The 21,221-nt window shown below is 39.8% G+C and overlaps 1 protein-coding gene across 1 annotated transcript in view; it reads right to left on the bottom strand.

Moving 5' to 3' along the window:
- Nucleotides 1–7,112: 7,112 nt before the first annotated feature.
- map3k3 (mitogen-activated protein kinase kinase kinase 3) overlaps nucleotides 7,113–21,221 on the bottom strand; it is a 37,748-nt gene continuing 23,639 nt past the window's right edge. The window contains exons 8-17 of the mRNA XM_053514372.1: nucleotides 18,975–19,108; nucleotides 17,537–17,610; nucleotides 17,324–17,391; nucleotides 17,068–17,163; nucleotides 16,819–16,980; nucleotides 16,396–16,544; nucleotides 15,553–15,684; nucleotides 15,314–15,443; nucleotides 14,089–14,266; nucleotides 7,113–12,510 (exon numbers count right to left, since the gene is read on the bottom strand). Coding sequence (XP_053370347.1) covers nucleotides 12,282–12,510; nucleotides 14,089–14,266; nucleotides 15,314–15,443; nucleotides 15,553–15,684; nucleotides 16,396–16,544; nucleotides 16,819–16,980; nucleotides 17,068–17,163; nucleotides 17,324–17,391; nucleotides 17,537–17,610; nucleotides 18,975–19,108 — 1,352 coding nt within the window. The 3' untranslated portion in view covers nucleotides 7,113–12,281. The remainder of the gene's footprint in view (nucleotides 12,511–14,088; nucleotides 14,267–15,313; nucleotides 15,444–15,552; nucleotides 15,685–16,395; nucleotides 16,545–16,818; nucleotides 16,981–17,067; nucleotides 17,164–17,323; nucleotides 17,392–17,536; nucleotides 17,611–18,974; nucleotides 19,109–21,221) is intronic.

The raw sequence follows: 21,221 nt of genomic DNA, 5'->3' as shown, positions 1-21,221 counted from the left end.
TCATGTTTGTGTTTCCTTCTGGCTCCTCCCTTTTAGTTATGCTGTCATAGTTAGTCCTGCCGGAGTCTCTGCTTGCACGCTACAGTTAATATACATTCACATTATACATTGTGTGACTGTGACCATACCTAACTGCCATCTCTCCTCTTCTTCTCTTTCCCCACCTCTTTCTTTTTCCTCTCTCCTCCTGTCCCCCCCTTTCACTCTTTCTCTCTCTCTCTGTCGAGCTACACATGTCGTTCCTGAGCTGCCAGTGATCCAGACTCCCTCTGCCCTCCGGACCTGTCTGACCCATCCTGGTGCCCCGCTTCTGGCTGAAGATCTCGTCACATGGATGCCCCGTGTGTCTCTCTGGGATGCGTCTGGTGTCTGGGAATGATTCTCTCTACCTAGAAAATGGTTCTGGCCTTGACTGGTGTTGGCAACTGTTTCTCTGGGGACTTGACAGTTCGATAGTTCATGACTGGAACTTCTTACAAGTCTACCTGGGTCTTCAATAACTACCTGGACTCCATATTAACATCAATTAACATCAGCTATTATAGCTGAACTGCCTCCCACCCTACACACTGTATAAATGCAGATCATTTACTGCTTTTTGTTTCACCCAAATGAGGATGGGTTCCCTGTTGAGTCTGGTTCCTCTCAAGGTTTCTTCCTCTTACCATCTCAGGGAGTTTTTCCTTGCCACTGTCGCCCTCGGCTTGCTCACCAGGGACAAACTGACCATTTTGATTCATACAAATTCACATTTTATACAAACCTAAATAATTCTTTTGACTATGTAAAGCTGCTTTGCGGCAATGAAAATTGCTAAAAGCGCTATACAAATAAAATTGAATTGAATTGAATTGAATTTGTATAGTACTCTATATTATTTGTATAATACTCTATATTATTTGTATAGTACTCTATATTATTTGTATAGTACTCTATATTATTTGTATAGTACTCTATATTATTTGTATAATACTCTATATTATTTGTATAGTACTTTATATTATTTGTATAATACTCTATATTATTTGTATAGTACTCTATATTATTTGTATACTACTTTATATTATTTAATTCAATTCAATTCAATTTTATTTGTATAGCGCTTTTAACGATTTACATCATCACAAAGCAGCTTTACACAATCAAAAGAACTAAGTTTGTATGAAATGTGAATGTGTATGAATTAAAATGATATGATTGTCCCTGATTGTCCCTGATGAGCAAGCCTAGGACGACAGCGACAGTGGCAAGGAAAAACTCCCTGAGATGGTAATAGGAAGAAACCTTGAGAGGAACCAGACTCAACAGGGAACCCATCCTCATCTGGGTGAAAACAGATAGCAGGGATTGATGTGCATAATAATATGCGAGACTGGAAGTTCAATATAAGAGGAGATGTGTAAGATTAAAGTCCAGTTTGTTCCTGGAGGCTCAGGTAGACTGTGAAAAATTTCAGTCCTGAACTATTGAGCGACTGAAGTCACAGGTCCTCAGAGAACAGCTGTCTGCATCAGTCGAGGACAGGACCACCTTCATGGAAAAGTGGAACCAACCCCAGTCACCACACGCATTCCAGGCAGACCACACGGAGGCATCCATGTGATAAGATCTCCAACCAGAAGCAGGACTCCAGGATGAGTTAGAGAGGTCCAGCGGGCAGAGGGGGTCTGGATCACTGGCAGCTCAGGAGCGACATGTATAGCTCGACAGAGAGATAGGTAGAGGAAAAAGGAGAGAGGGAGAGAGAGAGAGGAGAGAGCAGAAAAGGAGAGAGCAAAGAGATGGAGAAATAACAGTTAGGTACGGTCACAGTCGAACAATGTAAAAAGTGAATGTATATTTAGTGCAGAGTGCAAGCAGAGACTCGGGCAGGACTAACTATGACAGCATAACTAAAAAGGGAGAGCCAGAAGGAAACACAAACATGAGGGCTTCCAGAGATGTAAGGCAAACAATCACCTCACCGTCAACAAACCTGAGTGATCAATGAGAGTGGGGAAGACAGCATCCAAACATACCAGTTCACCATAATACTCTACGTCCATGAGTCCCCCAGATCTGCTCCTTTACCTAAGGCTAATCTATTTATAAAAATGCTTGGCTAAATAAATAGGTTTTTAGCCTGGACTTAAACACTGAGACTGTGTCTGAGTCCCGAACACTATTTGGAAGACTATTCCATAACTTTGGGGCTTTGTAAGAAAAAGCTCTGCCCCCTGCTGTAGTTTTAATAATACGCGGTACTGACAAGCAGCCTGCATCCTTTGATCGAAGTAGGCGTGGCGGATCGTAAGACACTAGCAGTTCACTCAGATACTGCGGCGCGAGACCATTTAATGCTTTATACGTCAAGAGTAGTATTTTAAAATCAATGCGAAATTTCACAGGGAGCCAATGGAGTGAAGATAAGATAGGGGTGATGTGCTCATATCTTCTGGTTCGAGTGAGGACTCTCGCTGCTGCATTCTGGACTAATTGAAGCTTGTTTAAGCACCTAGTTGAACAACCAGACAGTAAGGCGTTACAATAATCCAACCTAGACGTGATAAAAGCATTTATATAGTACTGTATATTATTTGTATAGTACTGTATATTATTTGTATAGTACTGTATATTATTTGTATAGTACTCTATATTATTTGTATAATACTCTATATTATTTGTATAGTACTCTATATTATTTGTATAATACTCTATATTATTTGTATAGTACTCTATATTATTTGTATAATACTCTATATTATTTGTATAGTACTCTATATTATTTGTATAGTACTCTATATTATTTGTATAGTACTCTATATTATTTGTATAGTACTCTATATTATTTGTATAGTACTCTATATTATTTGTATAATACTCTATATTATTTGTATAGTACTCTATATTATTTGTATAATACTCCATATTATTTGTATAGTACTCTATATTATTTGTATAGTACTCTATATTATTTGTATAGTACTCCATATTATTTGTATAGTACTCTATATTATTTGTATAGTACTCCATATTATTTGTATAGTACTCTATATTATTTGTATAGTACTCCATATTATTTGTATAATACTCTATATTATTTGTATAGTACTCCATATTATTTGTATAATCCTCTATATTATTTGTATAGTACTCTATATTATTTGTATAGTACTCTATATTATTTGTATAGTACTCCATATTATTTGTATAGTACTCTATATTATTTGTATAGTACTCTATATTATTTGTATAGTACTCCATATTATTTGTATAGTACTCTATATTATTTGTATAATACTCCATATTATTTGTATAGTACTCTATATTATTTGTATAATACTCCATATTATTTGTATAATACTCCATATTATTTGTATAGTACTCCATATTATTTGTATAATACTCTATATTATTTGTATAGTACTCTATATTATTTGTATAATACTCTATATTATTTGTATAGTACTCTATATTATTTGTATAGTACTCTATATTATTTGTATAGTACTCTATATTATTTGTATAGTACTCCATATTATTTGTATAGTACTCTATATTATTTGTATAATACTCTATATTATTTGTATAATACTCTATATTATTTGTATAGTACTCCATATTATTTGTATGGTCCTTTCTTCTCTTTGTGTAGCACTTTATATTATTTGTGTAACAGACTGTTTTTTTTTTCAGGTCTGTCCTCAGTGCTAACTGTCCCTACATGGAGAAAAACAGCGCTATAAAGAAGCAACCCTAAAGCCAATATGCGTTTACACCAATCACGTAAAGGAACCTTTGTGAAGGTCTCATTCCATCCGGCTCTATTGTGCATCTCTCTCTCACTCCATCTTCTCTTTTAGTTCAGACAGAAAAGGCATCAATCGAGCAGCTTCTTTACAGATGCTACAATAGAGTCTATTCATAAAGTCAGCGGGTTATTTAGCGCCTCGGACCCGCTCTGCATGAACACAGACAGAGACGCCGGTGCCAAAGGAGCTCGGCAACATGCTGTCAGCTCGCACATATTCTCACACACAGACACACACTGGCTCTGCCTGACATGGCAGTATTCCTGAGTGGAAAATGTACGTGTTCTGGGTAATATAGAGAAGATGGCTTTACAATATATTATTTGGTTAAAGCATTGCAATACTGATATCACAGGACATGAACACTACTGTACTGTACATGTACACATTGTAGAAAAATTATTATGAGAAGGACATTGACAGACACTGCAATGTTTCATATATACAGTACCTTTTAGCGACAACAGTGCTAATAGGAAAATGTAAGCAGGGAAAATAATTTTACTCCCAAAACACTAATATATGGACAAGAGATAAGGCATACATTTAGGAGACGCTCTTATCCAGAGCAAATTAATTTTTTTTTTTTTAATCTCATTACACATCTGAGCAGTTGAGGGTTAAGGGCCTTGCTCAAGGGCCCAACAGTGGCAACTTGGTGGTTGTGGGGTTTGAACCTGGATCTTCCGGACTGTAGTCCAATGCCTTAACCACTGAGCTACCCCTGGCATACGCTTGGGAATATCAAATTATTACGGTTAATAATATATATTAGTATATATTATATATTATAATAGTATATATTATTATAATAGTCAAATTATTACCCAGCAAAGAAAAAATTAAAATGACGGGAATTGGGTAAAGAACTGTCCAACACATCATTAAAACCTTGAAAGATAAAGCTGAACTGTCAATCACAGGCTACATTTAACAGAAACGTGAATGAAAACTAAAAAATCATAAATGACTTAATGAAGTTGTATTGTAAAAAAAAAAAAATTGAAACCCATAAGAAACCCACTTGTTAGTGAGACATGTCAAAAAACCAACACTTCAGTTTGCTAGGGAGTATAAAGACTAGACTTTGGAGAGATGAAAAAGGGGTCATGTGACCTGATGATTCCAGACTGATCCTATTCCAGAGTGATGGGCGCCCCGGTCTAGGTCGGGCCGTAACAGGAGTGTAACAGGAGTGTAACAGGAGTGAAAAGAAAAAAAAAAAGGGGTGAGACCAAAAGTGCGTTTATTTTACAACAAGGTGAAATAAGCAAATTCCCAAAATGTGGCTGTAAGCTTCAGAAGCCGACAAGGCCAAAACAATAAACAAAATTCCCTCTACCTAGTACCAAAGTGAAACAACTAACCTTCACCAAAAACAAAGAAACAGAAATACAAAGTTCTTCCCTTACTCCCTAACTAACCACAAACCAAGAAAAAACAAGGGGCAAACAAAATGGCATCGACTCATTACTAAGCCACTCAATAAAGAATTAAGTACAAATATATACAAAAGTATTTACAAACTAAACAAACAAAACAAAGAGGGCAAACACAAAAGCGTAGTCAAAACAAGCAAAAGGGTCATACACGGAATAGGCGAACAAAAACCAAGCAACTATCAAAAGGGGAAAGTCCAAGAGTAGTCAGAACGTAGCAAAGGGGTCATACACCGAATAACATTCAGGATTAAGTATTGAATAAACAGTAAGCAAAAACAAGGTCTGTAGCATGGTGGGCTGAAGGCCTTAAGTAGGGTTGACTGTAGGACCAATCATCTGGGAGGAGGCGGGACCAACAAAGGACAGGCCAGATTTCTGGCAATGGCAGAAGTGGGCGGCATCTGCAAAAACAAGGAAGAGACCCCAATTCCACCACCAGCAGAGACAGAGACAAAGCAAGCATCACCAGACACACAAAACAAATAAACCCAATATCGTAACAGCGCATCAAGGTAAGAAGGGAAGCTCATGAAGCGATGCTCCCATCATGCATAGTGTCCACTGTACAAGCCTCTGGAGACAGTGTTATGATCTGGGGTTGATCAGTTACTCAGGTCTAGACTCAGCAACGTTATGTGGCAATAAAATGAAGTCAGCTGACGACCTGAATGTACTGAATCACCAGGTTATCACATCTATGGAGTTTTTCTTCTATAATGGCAATTAAATTGGAAAAGAGTGTTTCTGGGTGCATGAGGAACCATTTTCACAAGTGAAACAGACACCACAGTGTGTGTGTAACCAAAGCTTAAAATAAATTAATAAATAAATGAATAACTTTTCCTTTATAATTCATCAATTTTGAGTAGTGTCAGTGTATATCAATGCAGAGTTAAAGTAAACAAAAGCAGAACAAAACGCAGATCTTTCACATGCGTTGTCGCATCCATTAGGTGTTTTTTTTTTTTTCATTACAGTTTGGTCTGACATCTTTTTATGTGGAAAATTCATCCCCCATTGCTGTAAGGGTTGTCAGATTTAAAACAAAATGTTTTATTTTTCTATTTACTATATATGATCACAAGTCCTTTTTATGACAGTTACTTACTTAAAACATTGAAACTTAGAAATCTACAAGGTAGTGTTCAAGTCAAACCGGACTTGTAATGAATTTTCTGGCTGGTGAATAAAAGCATAAAAGCTGATTGACACAACACAGTACGGTGATGAGACTCTTTTCTGCAGTAAAACATTTGAATGGTGCAAACATTTTAAAGAAAGCTGTACGTTCATGAATGACGATCCCGTCAGAGGTGACTCAGAGCCCACAGTCGTTCCAGCGATCATTCAGTGGGTGAAACACCTGATCCTTGAAAATCAACCTAAAACTTTGCACCAACCTGCGGAAGAGACGAATCTGTCTTTGGGAACTATACACACAATCATTCACCAACACCACTTGCTTGTTACAGCAACTGGGCTGGGAGTTATCGCCACATCCATCCGTACAGTCCTGACCTCACTACAAACCATTTCAACGTGTTTCGGTCATTAAAGGAGTTCCTGGAAGGCCGGCGTTTCAGACATAAAGCAGGCAGACAATCATGGGTTTGATGTACTGAAAAAACTTTTTACTGTACCTTGATTTTGTCCGAGCATTAGTGAAACACGGGGATAAGTGCTTTAGTGTAGCAGGGAATTATAAATAGACATAAATGGAGTTTTTAACTCTCAGAACTTATTTAACCTCGTATTCAACCTGAAAATGACTGTGATCTTACCCATTTAAAAGTGGAATTTTTGCCTTTAAATATATTTTACCTGATGTGTATCAGAAACACTGGAAATAATTATATATTACTTGAAGACAAAGAGACAGTTAAGAGCATACAGTTATTTTATTGTAAATGACTTTAATACATTAGACTTTGCACTGCAAGTCCTATGTCATGATACATCATCATTATATATTTCATTTATTGCTTTATAGTCTTTTGCTTACCTCAGGGTTCTCACGATTCCCAACACTAGCGAACAAATCACTCGAAGGAGTGCGCGTTTAACATCGGTACAATACTGATAACTAGCTGCCAAAGAAAAAAAAAAACCTCCACAATAGCAGCCAAAACTGAAACGATAGATCACCGAAGTAAATCGGGACACTAACAGTGATCGGTCAGGCAAATTTGTGTGCCCTCATCGTGGGCACGTGTCACTCGAACCCTGAGCTAAACAAAGCCGTCGAGCTGAGTGGAACCGGGCGCTCTGGTGTCCACCTGCGTCTTAACACGTTCATCACCCACGTCTTTCGTTCACGTTCACACGTCATTACAAGGTTCAGTCTGAAAGTTGAGAAAAAGGAGGAAAAGGAAGTCGTTTTCATATGGAATAAAACGACAAAACATTAACAGTACAGTACAGTAGAGAAAGCTAGTGTTAACATCTAAAGAAAATATTACCGGCTAGGATAAAAAAAAAAAGGAAATTTCCAGGACAAGACATGTTACAATATCGCATGAGAGAGCAAGTACCACCCTCACTGGTGCCACATCCATCTAATAGAGGTGAGCAAAGAGAAACGAATCGGGCTGTGTCACAAGCCAATCAGAGCCATCTGCCGAATCATGTATGAGAAAGAGGGCGGATAGCGCTTTTTCACAATGTTGTACAGGACGCAGATGTCATTAAAAAGCTTGTGTCTCAAATGTAAAGTCATGTGACGTTAACAGGCTCTAAATGTCTGTTTTTTTCTTCTTCTGTATTTAGTGATTACTACATAAGCATAAATCGAAAAAATTTCAGACAAAGCCTGATAATACTGTACTAATTTCAGTTTTTTTTCTCTAGCTGGCTCACTTTCCAAAGCCAGTCAAAAAAAAATTAGTATTTTTCTCCGGGTTTAGATCGGGCTTTCCATATTTTCTGATAAATCCCGCCCCTTGCCTTATGACTGGTTACAAGAACCAATCATATCAGTCTCATTGATAATTGGTTAGACGCTTTACTAAGTAATAAAATGTGAGCCAATCAGAGCTCTTTTCACTTCCAGAGACGCAGAGACGTTGTTTGTTCTCAGTGAGAAATTTTGTTCCTAGAAACTCAGGTGAGGTAATGTTAAACAGAAAGAGGACGTGAAACTCCAGTAAGAGAGATCAGAAGTGTCTACATGGTTAATATTTAGGTATTGAAAAGATCATCAAAGGTTTACACCGTTCTGCTCATCCTCATTGATCATTTAATGATCAATCTCATTCCGATCAGGTCCGACTGAGGGTCGGAACGTAAACGCACATACTGTTACCTGCCTCTCGACATACTACATTATCCAACACTTTCTATGCTAATTATCTATCTAAATGGCACTGTTTATGTGTGTGTGCTTATGTGTACGTCAATGTTGATTATAACACACATCTTTAAGCCATCCTGTAGAAACAACCTCAACGTTCTCTTGTCCCTGGCCACGCATGCACTCACACACAATCACATACACACCATACACACAAAAACACACACTCTGTGTTCCTGCCTTGGGTTGAACAACCGGAGCGCCTTTTCCACTCAGAGATGCACAAAATGTCTTTGCAAAACCAGCTGCTAACATCGTTTCTCTTTTTGTTTTTTCCCCGGGGTTTCCAACACCCGTCTCGTCTCAGGTTTCAGGTTTCGTATTTCGTAAGACATCTCCATATAGAAAAATCGATATAAAAATATAATTATAAATGAATATTTGTGTATGCAAAAAAATAAAAAATAAAAGAGGCAGCTGAGCACTGGGATATAAATAAAAGTGAAACAGATTTCACATTATGGAAAAAAAAACATGAAAATGTGGTAAATATAACAAACATTCATTTTTACAAAAGTGCATTTAAAAATATTAATAATAATAAAAATAAAAATAAAAAAACACTTCTGCACAGAGCTTAAGGCACCACTTCCTTCACCTGGGTTTAACAAAACGTGCTTTTTAAACTCCTCTGCCGATTGAGAAATTTGGCGAATGTTCTTTGGCGTATCTTTATTTAGAAGAGCAAACACCAGCTCTGAGTAAATATGAAAACAGACGTTCATAAGTAAAACACATGATACCTTGCTTGCATTGCAGGTTCGAGGCAGCGCTGTGAACTGTAAAAGGAACTGAAACCCAGAGTGACCTCAGATCTGTTTTGTTCAAAAAACATCCATCAACAGCTGTTTCTAAATATTTACATCAAGGATTGTGCAATATACTTTTTTTGTCTTACTTGATTTATAATTAAAGTAAAAAAAAAAAAAAAGTGTTATGATCAGCCGAGACAGGAAGACAGGCACCTTTTTGGTTTTAAGGAAAAAAGGGAATCGAAATGTTTGGTTGTCAGAGCGTTAATTTGGCAGCATTACTCACATTAGGACTGCATTGATATCGTGGTTCTGTTTGAAAGTTAGATTGACTGATGAAATGACAGCGGAACAAAGCGGACTACATGACAATGGGATGACGTTGAACGAATGCTTTTGACAACAGAATGTCTCAAAAACGGTAAAAACCTATTTTTATACCAAACTGATCAAGTTAGTGCAGTGAGGGCACTGTGTGCTTACCAACTGGACCACAGGAGGGCATGGTGTTCATGGTGTTAAACAATGAGTACCACAAATCATCTCCAAAACGGCAACTTACTGAAGTATTATATTGGAAAGCAGCCAAAAGGGTAGAAGCAAAAAATTTGCTTTATAAAGTTTAAGGTGTGTTCTGTGAAAGAACATTACGACACTAAGAGATGCGTGACATGAGACACACTCGCTGTGTGTGCGTGATGCTATCACGTTCCTGCCCAATCTCAGTTTGGAAATCTAAACCCTTTTAGAATATTTACCGGACCGTGATGCGCTCTGAGATTGGGCAAATGGACGTTACAAATAAAGGTTCAAAAGATTCTGTCGTTTTGAGGTTGTATTTGCAACATTGTGTTTCAATTTTATCCAAGTCATTCTAGCGCCGTCCTGACAATGAACATCAGCTACATTTTATTATAACACAGCATCCATAGTTAGGGTTTCTTCTGGCACATTTTGATATGATAACACGTCCTCGCGTACTCCTACGTTTATTTCAGCTACATCTGCGTAGATGTTAGCAGGTCTGTTAAAAATGTGCATTAAAAAAGTCCCTCCGTGTAGAGTAGGTTATGGGAAAATAGTTGTTTAATACTGAAACTCATTATCATTCTTACTCATGTATTAGCCAATAAAAGGTTTTCAGTCCTGATTGGCGATTTATCCTCTTCCTGTGCTTCTCTGCTTTGTGGGGTGCCACAGGGTTCTATTCTTGGCCCTCTCCTCTTTATGCTTTATATGCTCCCTCCGGGGAGTACAGTACAATCTTTCCACTGTAACGCAGATGATATACAAATTTATATTTGGAATATTACGGAATTCCTTACCACTTGAAATACGATCTGTTGCGGGTGTAATCTCTTTTAAATCCAAGTTAAAAAAAGCACTTATATAGCACTTAGATAGTGTTTTTTTTTTTATTTCTAATAACATTCTGTTTTTTTTTTTTCTAAATGTTCTGTTTTTAACCTATGTTGTTAAGCTATAGTATTATCATTTTTTATTTTCTGTTTTAATTTCTATCCAGCTCTTAATTTTCTCAATTTCTTAATTTTACGTGTCTTGCTTGTACTGATTTAATTATTTATTATTCTTTGTCTTCTTTATTTGTTATATAAAGCACTTTGGTCAACTTGAAATACTTAATAAGTGCTATATAAAAAATTATTGATTGATCGATTGATTAATTGTATTTATGTATTAAATCTCGCACAGTGCCGCGATGTGTAATGCTTGTCTCCGGAAAAGGTGCATGAAACTTCCCACGAAGTACATCCCTTTTTTTATCACCAGCTTTAAAAACGCTGCTGCGAAGAGACCTTCTGAACGCACTATATATATAATTGTTCAAGACTAATAGTCTTGTTTCTTGTTCTGTAACCTTTTACTAGCTACCATATTTCCTGGACTACAAACACACCACTACCTTTTAGATACAAAATCTTAATACAGTCCTAAAGATCTGATTTAAAGTTTATCTGTAATGTCTCCTTGTGTACATGTGTATACTGTAGATATGGTACATATACTGTATATGTTACAGAAATCAAGCAGACAACAATAAGCTAACGGCTAACACGGTATATTATGAAATATTAAAATTTCTAATATATATATATACTTAATTAGAACCGAAAGTAGTGCATCTTATAGTCCAGAAAATATATTAGCTCTTTGTTTAACTAACCGATTACGCTAATTGATGCTAGTTAACTATCTTGTTATGTAACATAGCGGTTTTCCAACTCACTTTTCTAATAAAACCAAGAGATGGCAAGATTTTCGGGATTTGTTTTGTTTGTTTGTTTGTTTTGGATGACAGCAAACAGCTTGACGACTCAACATGGTCACAAAATGATGATCTGAGATTTAAAACTGATTTCGAACATTTCATTTACAGTTAGTGTTGCCTCAAAACCTGTCATGACGGTTGGAAGAAAGCATCAGGCATCTACACACCCGGTTTAATCGCTGAAACACAGCCTGCAGCTTTCCCACTGACCACTAACTCCACGCTAATATGTTTGACCTGAATGATTGACCTTTAGGGAACATGATATAAACCCTGGCAAGACCAGGTACACAACAAGGAACAAGTCAGGAACCTGCAACCCACATGACCCGCACTGACCTGTACAGAGCTTAGACTCACAGGTTGAGCAGTTTGCTTTGTCCTACTGTGATCTCAGGATAGAGCAAAGCAATCACACTATGCTCATTATGTTTACTTCTATTGTGCAGCTCTACTACTGAGTCCAGACAGACGGTGCCATCGATAGCACTCGGCTGTCTTGAGCTGCCCCCTGCTGGTATGCACGCAGCAATGCAGCACGGACTAATTGAAGGCCTAAATCTAACCGCTCTCGAATGTGTGATTCCCAGCTGTGTGTGGTGCTTTGGTCTGCTCCGTGTCATAATTACAGCTTTCAGCTATATCTCTGCATCTCGCTCAGCAGAAGATCTGGGAGAACGGGTGTCTGAGCAGCTCTTCTGCGCTCGGCCTGTGTTTGGCCTCGACGAAGATGCGCCGGATGAAGTCTTTGGTCTGCTCGGAGATGTAGGACGGCAGCATGGGGTTCGTGGGCTGGGTGGCTATTTTAAAGATGGCGGCCATGGCTTCGTATTCGGCCCACGGTGGCTTCTCGGTCAGCATCTCTACTACGGTGCAGCCGAGACTCCTTAACATGAAAAAACACACAAATTACACCCAAATTAGATAAAATAAATCTGAATCGTTTAATTTTAGGCCAAAGTTCTGTAATTATCTAGATAACCGTTAAACAATGGCTCAAATAATGTCAGACCTTATTGAACATGCCTTTTATATCCTTAAACACATAAAAAGGGCGTTCAAGTCAAACCAGGAAACCTTGTGATGAAATTTCTAGTGAATGAAGGAGTAAAACCGTTGACTGTTTAGTGAGTGATCCTTAAAAATCAACAGATGCATCTCTGTGTGTGTGTGTGTGTGTGTGTGTGAACTGTACACATAACCATTCACCAAAACCACTCCCATATTACAGGAACTCGGCTGGGAGTTATCGCCACATCCCCCGCCTACAGTCCTGACCTCGCTTTAAGCCATTCCCACATGTTTGAGCCATTACAGGTGTTCCTGGGGGGCCGGCGTTACACTGGAGACAGATTCATGAGCCATGATCAGACATCATGTCACGTCTAAAACGCTGGCCTCCCAGGAACCCAGGGGTCAGGGTTAGCTCTGTGGTTGAGGAATCGGACTATGGTTAAGAAGGTACTAGGTTTAAATCTCAAAACCACCAGGTTGTCCCTGTTGGCCCCTTTAGCACGGCCCTTAACCCTCAATTTTTTAAAAATGCCTAAATGTAAACTCCTTTAACGGCCCAAACATGTGGGAATGGCTTGGAGCGAGGTCAGGACTGTACGTGGGATGTGGGATAATTTGTGAGTGGTCTTGGTGAATGGTTGGGTGTACAGTTCCCACACACACTAAGATGTGTCTGTTAATTTTCACGGATCAGGCGTTCCACTCGCTGAATGTCCGACGGTTTTACTCCTTCCTTTAACGGGATATATGGCGCTGGCTTTATTGCACCGTAGCAGTACAATGGCGCTCACATACATCACGCTGTCAAACTGGGACTTATTCCCGGGCAGAGGCTGTGCAGAAATGTTTTGGTGGAAACTTTCCCTGGCAGAGCTGTTGACAATTAAGCCGTGTTTTTCTTGGCCGCCGGCCCGGACACTGATAGCACGAGTGAGTGTATTTGTATTTCTGTTTGTGGGTGCATACGTGTGTGTCAGGAAAAAAAAAAAAAACGAGAAAAAGAGAGACTCTTTTGAGATTCCTGAAAATGACTCTAGGGGCTCCGAACGCTCAGACCATTCTAGGTCACTGCTCCGATCTGACTTGCTAGCTCTCGGGCCAATCACGGCTCTCTCCTGATGAGCCGGGGTCCAATCAGACCGCGCGCGGAGAAATCCCTCGACATCAGGTGGACTCCTCCTCTTTGAGCAAAGTATGTGTTCGGTTCCTGGCAGTAAAAATAGCTCTGTGCCCTAGATTTCTCCTTTAACTGCTGATATTTATCTTGATAAATATTTAATGTTTCTTTTTTTAAAAACTCCGTAAACATTCCTCCTACCCATTACGTTTCTTGCTCTGAGTGTATGTTTGCTTTGGTGACTTTTCCAAGTCAACTACCTACATACTGCCCAGAAGGGTAACTGTAAATGTTGTCTCTAAACTCTAATCGTATAATGATCTCTGGCTTTACCACACATCCGCTTTGCGTCCGTAACCGTCTCCGCTGATGACCTCCGGGCTCATCCAATACGGCGTCCCGGTGACCGAGCGCACGCCCGTACCGGACAAGCAGATGGTCTGCAGGCGCTTGCTGGCCCCGAAGTCTCCGAGCTTCACGTTCCCTGCAGAATCCCGCAGGATGTTGGCACCTGGACATGTTTCAGAAACAATACCTTAGCCACGGTATATACTGTCATATCTACAGTATACGAATGATGCATAATTACACTTAATATCACACGAGAGCGAGTGCTGCTGTGCTGAATATCAGCACTCCGTATCAGGATTAGCAATGATTAACAAGTGACTGAATCACAGCCAGAGCGCTGAAGGCATCACAGCTGTGCTGATATTCAGTACAACGGTATGACCTCAAATGCGATACTGCTTTTATACAACAGTTCCACAAACAACCATCTATTATCCACAGATCATTTTTGGCAGGCAGCTACTCTCCGCTTTTTCCAGTACTGTGCACCGTAGAGACTTTCTTCTTACTTTCACCCATGCTTTACACTTACTGTAATTAACAATTTTTAAAGCACTTGTGGCAACATATATTTTAACATCCCAGTGCTGTTATGCTCAATATCACCAAATTCTAAAGGATTTCTTATATTAAAGATGAACGTTAAATAAAAAAGGCAATAAAAAAAATCATTCCAAGTACAATATTGACATGAAATTAACGCTCATGATGAGTGTACAGTAGTTAAACTTCGTAATATTTATAAGTACAGTGGTACCGCGGCATACGATGCCCCGCCTAAAGTTCATCCTGGCATGAGAAGCAATTTCGCCAAACCGTACCGAACAGTGGCTAAGTCACGCATATACCCTGAGAGCCGTTCAAAACTTTTTTTTGCATTAGTGTAAAGCCAAGAGAATCGAGTGACCATATTATTATTTTTTTTTTGCATTTAGTGAAGACATGGCATCATGGGTCCTGATAACGTTGGCAAGAAGGAAAAAGGAGACGCTGCAGTTTGGCAGCCGGTCCCAAGAGGAATCATAAACTGATGTTTAATGTCTACTAAATGTCTTAATTTGTAAAAAATATGATTATAGTGTTGGAAACTGGTAATATTTTTAGGGGATTATCTGCGAAAAAAAAAAAAAAGCGTTTCGCAATACCAAATCTCGCCTTAAGAACCGGTCTCCGTAGCCACCGCGGTACCGCTGTCACTTGTAGGTACCTTTAATGTCCCTGTGGACGATCATGTTGCCGTGCAGGTAGGACATGCCCTCCAGGATCTGCCTGGTGTACTTCCGGGTCACGTTCTCCGTTAGCGCCCCGTAGGCCTTCAGCTGGTCTTTCACCGAGCCCTGAGGAAACGGAAATGATATTGACGGCTATCGCGTGACGTCCCTGAAGGTTGTAACCAGTGTGTATGATACCCCTTTCCCGATAGCCCTTCACTCATACAGCACCCACCCCTGGCATGTACTCCATGAAGATGGTCAGGGTCTTCTCGTTGTGGTCGCGGAGGCAGCCGTAGTACTGCACGATGCGCTCGTGGTGCAGATTTTTCAGTAGCTGGATCTCGCACTCCAGGGTGCTGACCTCCTGCGGCGGAAAGCAAAAAAACAAAAACGGCATGAGAAAGTTCTCACGAGAGCCTTTCTTAGAACGCGCGGTTACGTATTTAGAGAACAGAAACTTCCTTTTTTTTTTTTTATTCGTGGTAAGACAGCGCGAGATCACCGAGTGATGAGATGAAGAGAAACGGAACAAAGTGCAGAAACAATATTTATGCTTGTAAGTTAAATTAAATCTTAGAGCGCACACCTACCTCCCCTGACTCCCTGTCTTAACCCCTCCACTCTCTCTCTCTCTCACACACACACACACACAGATACAGGAAGTGACACTGCATGTTTTTGCAGGGGCAGACAGGAAAACATTTAAGACTGTGTGTGTGTGTGTGTGTGTGTGTGTGTGTGTGTGTAAGTGTGTGTGTGTGTGTGTGTGTGTGTTTGGGGGAACAAGCAGAGCGATGGCATGACCGAACAAAGAACAAAACCGAAACGCACCCTCAACACACACACACACACACACATTGTAGACTCTTTAAAGAGTTAAACTCTTGCTAAACTCTCACTGAAATGTCTGAAGTGCTCTGTTCCTCTCACTTCCCCCTTTATGGCGAATAAAACTGCCAGAACAGTGGCCTCATGGGGGCAGAAAAGCGAAAACAATGCATTCTAGGCTTCGGTCTAGCAGAAAAGCTTGAGTGTGTGTGTGTGTGTGAGTGTGTTGGGACGAGGACAGGGGTACCTTGCTGGTCTCCGGACTGGCTGGGTCAAACTGGACCTGTTTAGCCGCCAGTTCCCGTCCGGTGTCCACGTCATAGCAGAGATACACGCGTCCGAATGCACCTTGGCCTAGCAGTTTCCCTCGTCTCCATGTCACAGGAGCCGTGGGGGCTGAACACACACACACACACAAATCACTGACTGTTACTCAGTGAAACCATGCGGCTTGGAATAACATCGACTAGGACAACAATATTATTCATTTATACTGTAAATATTATAAGGTCCGCTCACTGCAACACTCCACGACTATGCTTACTGTAACCATGGCAACCAGTTCCACTAATTAGTACCAGCCTAAAGTGTGGTCCTGAATTTGTTGACTGTTATATAAATATGAAAAAAAAAAAAGGTGCATTATTACGTATGCGTGACAGAGTCTTACACTTGTGAGGCAGGGGGCGGTCTTTGGGGCGGAGCCGGGAGTGCGCGTCGAGCAGCTGCCAGCTTCCGAGACTCTCCTCGCTGCCGTTGAGGGAGCGGCGTGACGGCACCAGCGTGAACAGGTTACCCTGGGGACGTCGTATCCGTGGAAACGTCCGCCGACCTGAGCGCAGATCCGAGTTTTAGCAAAAAAAAAAAACAAGAACCGCGACACCTTATATACGGATATACACGTTTCTATACGACTCACCCTCGCTGAGGTCTTTGTGATGCGGAGAGACCGGGTACCTCCGTGGGTACGTCCCTCCTTTGGCTATAATCTTATCATACACGTGATTCTCCCTGTCTGAGACGTCACAACAAACACCACGTCAGCTCCAAACACTTTAAACACTAATAAATGTGAGGGGGGTAGAGTTTGGGGCGATGGGGGCGGAGCTACAGAGCATTCTGATACGGAGAAACTTCCCTTTAAAGGAAGCCGTTAGACGTTTCTTTAGACAGACCTGCACAATCCTGTCTGTTATCAGGATAACTCCGGGCCCTGTGCATGCGGGACTTCCGGAGTGACGGGCTGCGAGGGGAAAGATAAAACAAAACGGTAAATAGCGATAACAACAACGACAACAGAACCAACCGTAAGCCCTTTCTGATATAAATATAACAGGATGGTGTTTCTCCTCTGATGGCGCGTATGAGATCGTGGCGGAGGATCTGACCTTTCCGAGTTGCTGTCGAGCGACTGGCAGCTCCCGGATATGGAGTTTTCCGCACTGCTCCAAGGGTCCAGCACCTGGAATTAAACCACGGTACGTATGAAATGCTAAAACCTGCTCACGTTCACGGGTACGATGCAAACCATTTAAGCCTAACTTAACTATTTAGTAGTTTAGTGCTCAGGCTTGGGTTTAGCCATGGATTTAGTAACTACTAGCGTAAATATGCGAGTAAAGAGTGTGTAGAAAAAGTTAAAAGGTTAAAGCTAAAACTAATCTGATTGTTAGATCAGGTTGAAGCCCATGTCCATGTCTGTGTGTCTGTCTTTCTGTACGGCAGAACTCTCTGTCTAACTTATTAATACAAAGAAATCAAGTTCCGTAAGGTTGAGTATCTTATGTCTTGTTTACACTTCTTTCGTGGTCAGACAAATACACTCCCTGTTCTGTAATCGGAGAGTGAATCACGGACGAGAAATCGGAAAATGTAGATGGGATAAAGATGAAAAGTCGTTTATCTTAAAACGACTTCAACGCGTTAAAATTTACTTATACCACGTCAGCGCTGTTATTTCAGCCAAAGTTCAAATATGATCTAATCCCAGGAAAAATATCCATTACTGGTGCATTAGTATCTTATTTTAAAGTAGATTATCTAATCCAGGACATAAATGTTCATAATACCGCTGTTACTTTTAAAATTTTAACATTAAATTCTGTCCAGCCAGTTTTGTGTGATGCTGTGACGTAATCTGGCTGGACAGACATACAGACATACAGAAGATTTTCTAAAACTGGTTTCAGGTCCTTTAATGTAAGAAATTTAAAGATATCATTGAAAGACTGATTTCTGACCACCGTACAGACACAAACTTTATTTTATTTACACAGATTAGAGAGCACGATATAGTAGTTTAGTACTCAGGGTGGGATTAAGCCTTGGTTTTAGTATCAGTCTACTATTTAGATCTCCAGTAGTGATAGCTCAAAGCTTAGGAATTTGGCGTATTTTTTGAACTCTTGATCCATTACGTAGAGTCACCGATCGCCTAGAGAGACTACGAGCAATCTACAATCCACTTTCAAAGAACTGAAAAAAAAATGTATTTACATTTTTTTTAAACAAATTCTGACCAAATTCTTGATGAAGACCCTTTGATTTACTATGATCACGAGGACATGATTTAAAAATGTCGAGCAGTTCTCTTACGGTATATAAAAACTAAATCAAATTTGACAAAAAAAAAAATTATAATTTCAGTTTACTTTTACATCAGTTAGACATAAATTACTTTTAAATTAACATAAACCTGGACAACAGTGAGGTAGAATCTGATATGCAAAGCAGCTGAGTATATAATGAATAATAAAATTAGAAATCATGGATTGTCTTGTGTCTGAAATGTGTGTGTGTGTGTACTGTATACGACTGGCCACTCACACACTGGTCGCTGGTCTCGGGTATGAACTCTCCCTCACTGTTAATGCTGGTGTAGGATCCTTGGCGAGCGATTCGCTGCTGCCGCTCCGGGACGTAGCCGGGAGGCGGAGAGCTCCGCCCAGTGTTCTGAGAACCTGGAGACGGGGGGACGGTTTGGAAATGCATTACAAAACAATCTCAGTGTGTGTTTAAAGCGGTCCGAACAAACTTAAGTAAAACATCAGTCACATTTTGGCAGGCAGCACAACGTCCTCTGTGTTCCTTTACTTCACAAGGGTGTTAAAAAGCACAAATTGCAAAGATCAATTGTCAAAATTGTTTTGGTTAAATCGGAGTGATTTTTATATGCAAAACGCTATAACTCCCACAGTTTTAAGCTAAATGACCAAACCAGCCTGCAGTTGTGTTTGTGGAAATATAAACATGTTATAGTATATTCAATATCAATCATACAGTACGTAATAATAGACTTTAGAAAATAGCAAACTGATGCTTTAAAAGATTTATTTGTTTACAGACAGTCACAATTTGGAACAAAGTAGAAAAGAAAAGTTGCAGAAAAAAACTACCAAGTTTGTTAAAAATCATAAGAAATATTAAAACCAATATGAAAACTTTAGTTTAATCATCAGCCTCCGCCTCTACCACTTTTAGTTTCACTTTAGTTTATTATGACATCGCCTCGAACAATGCTTAGAGCCTCGGCCAAGGGACTAAATGAGCCATTCCAGGAATTTTCTTTCTTCTGGAATTTCCTCCTGGATCAATAAAACAACGATCTATTCATCTTATCATAGTACAGGAATGTGGTGTATAAGGTCCGACATCAAATACAGTAACTGCATATACAGTAGGGACGGGATTTACCAGGGACCAGCGGATACGACGTTATCATGATCCCAGGGTGCCGATTCGAATTGCATTACGATTCTGTAATTCTTAACAAATTACTAGCTTGTACCAAACCAGTGTGTGAACAGTTTACAGTGCGCCACCTACAGGAGAATGTAGAAACAGCAGCATTTTAACCACCTCAAATGCGAGTGAGTGTGTACAGTATATATAAATTAGTAATTAAAAAACAGTAATAAAATAAAATTTTTGATTCAGTGTAGCTAAACATGAATCGCCATTGAAAAGAATCACGGTACACAACTGGATGGCTTTTTCCGCTAATATCCCGTATGTCTGTGGTCCCATAAGGTTATGATAATATAAAGTTTAGACATCCTGATTGAAAATCGGGGCACGTCCGTATAACCAGGCAACCCGAGGCAACAAGTCGACACACATCTCCTAAATGTTTATCGTTATCTTTCTCTCCTTCATTTTTGTTTTTCAGAAATATTACGTTTATATTCATGGCTCCTAAATGAAGTAAAACCAGTGCTAGTGCAGATTCAAAGCTTTCAAAAGAAGAAAATAAGAAATAATTAAAAAAAAAAAAAAATTATTTTTGTTTTAGAAAACCATGCGTGTGTGCACATAGAATGACTAAAAAAATGAATTAAAGCGCTTTTATCTTGTTTTGCTTTGAAACTGTTTGTGTGTTTGTAATTCTGTAAACCTATTTTTTTTAAGCTTTTTTTTTTTTTTTTAGGTCGTCCTCTAAAAGCAATCCAGGCAGCACTTTCTCTACACAAAAGCCACTCTGTACGAGTGCTGTCTCGGTGTATTGACCTTGAAGGCCTTGTTTAAAATGCTAGCCAAATAGCATGATGTAATAATCCTGAGCTCGGTGCAAGAGCCGTCTACATCGGTGTGAAAATACCCTCCCTCTACAAGAAACCTATTGGGATGGGATGGGATGGGGATCAGAGTGGAACGAAGCTGCCAGAGTCTCTGAATCATTAGACTGAAGGCAGACATAAACAAACTCCTCCAGATGCGAAATCTCGAAGAAGTCCTGCCTCTCTGCGCGCCTCACAAGCTGAAAGAAACCCCCTTCCCTTCTTCGCAAACACACACGCACACACACAAAACCAGAGCCACTGGCTTGGTCGCTTAATAGTGTCTGACAATCTGATTGGCCGGATGCCAGCGAGCTATTGTGCAGCAGCTAGTGAGGGTGAACAGGAAAAGGATGAAGACCCAGTGCTCACGGAGGAAGTCAAAGAAACAACAGAGAGTGAGAGCAGGAGAAAAAAAAGAGAGAGAGAAAGAGAGATTCTAAGAAAGAGAATAAAGGAAACAGACGACCAAAAAAGGGTACAACACTAAAGAGAGCGAGTACAAGCTTTGGATAGA

Source organism: Clarias gariepinus, chromosome 16, assembly GCF_024256425.1.
Source record: "Clarias gariepinus isolate MV-2021 ecotype Netherlands chromosome 16, CGAR_prim_01v2, whole genome shotgun sequence".
NCBI lineage: Eukaryota > Metazoa > Chordata > Actinopteri > Siluriformes > Clariidae > Clarias > Clarias gariepinus.
The sequence above is the reverse complement of the archived record's forward strand: the minus strand, read 5'-3'. Positions and strand labels throughout refer to the sequence as shown.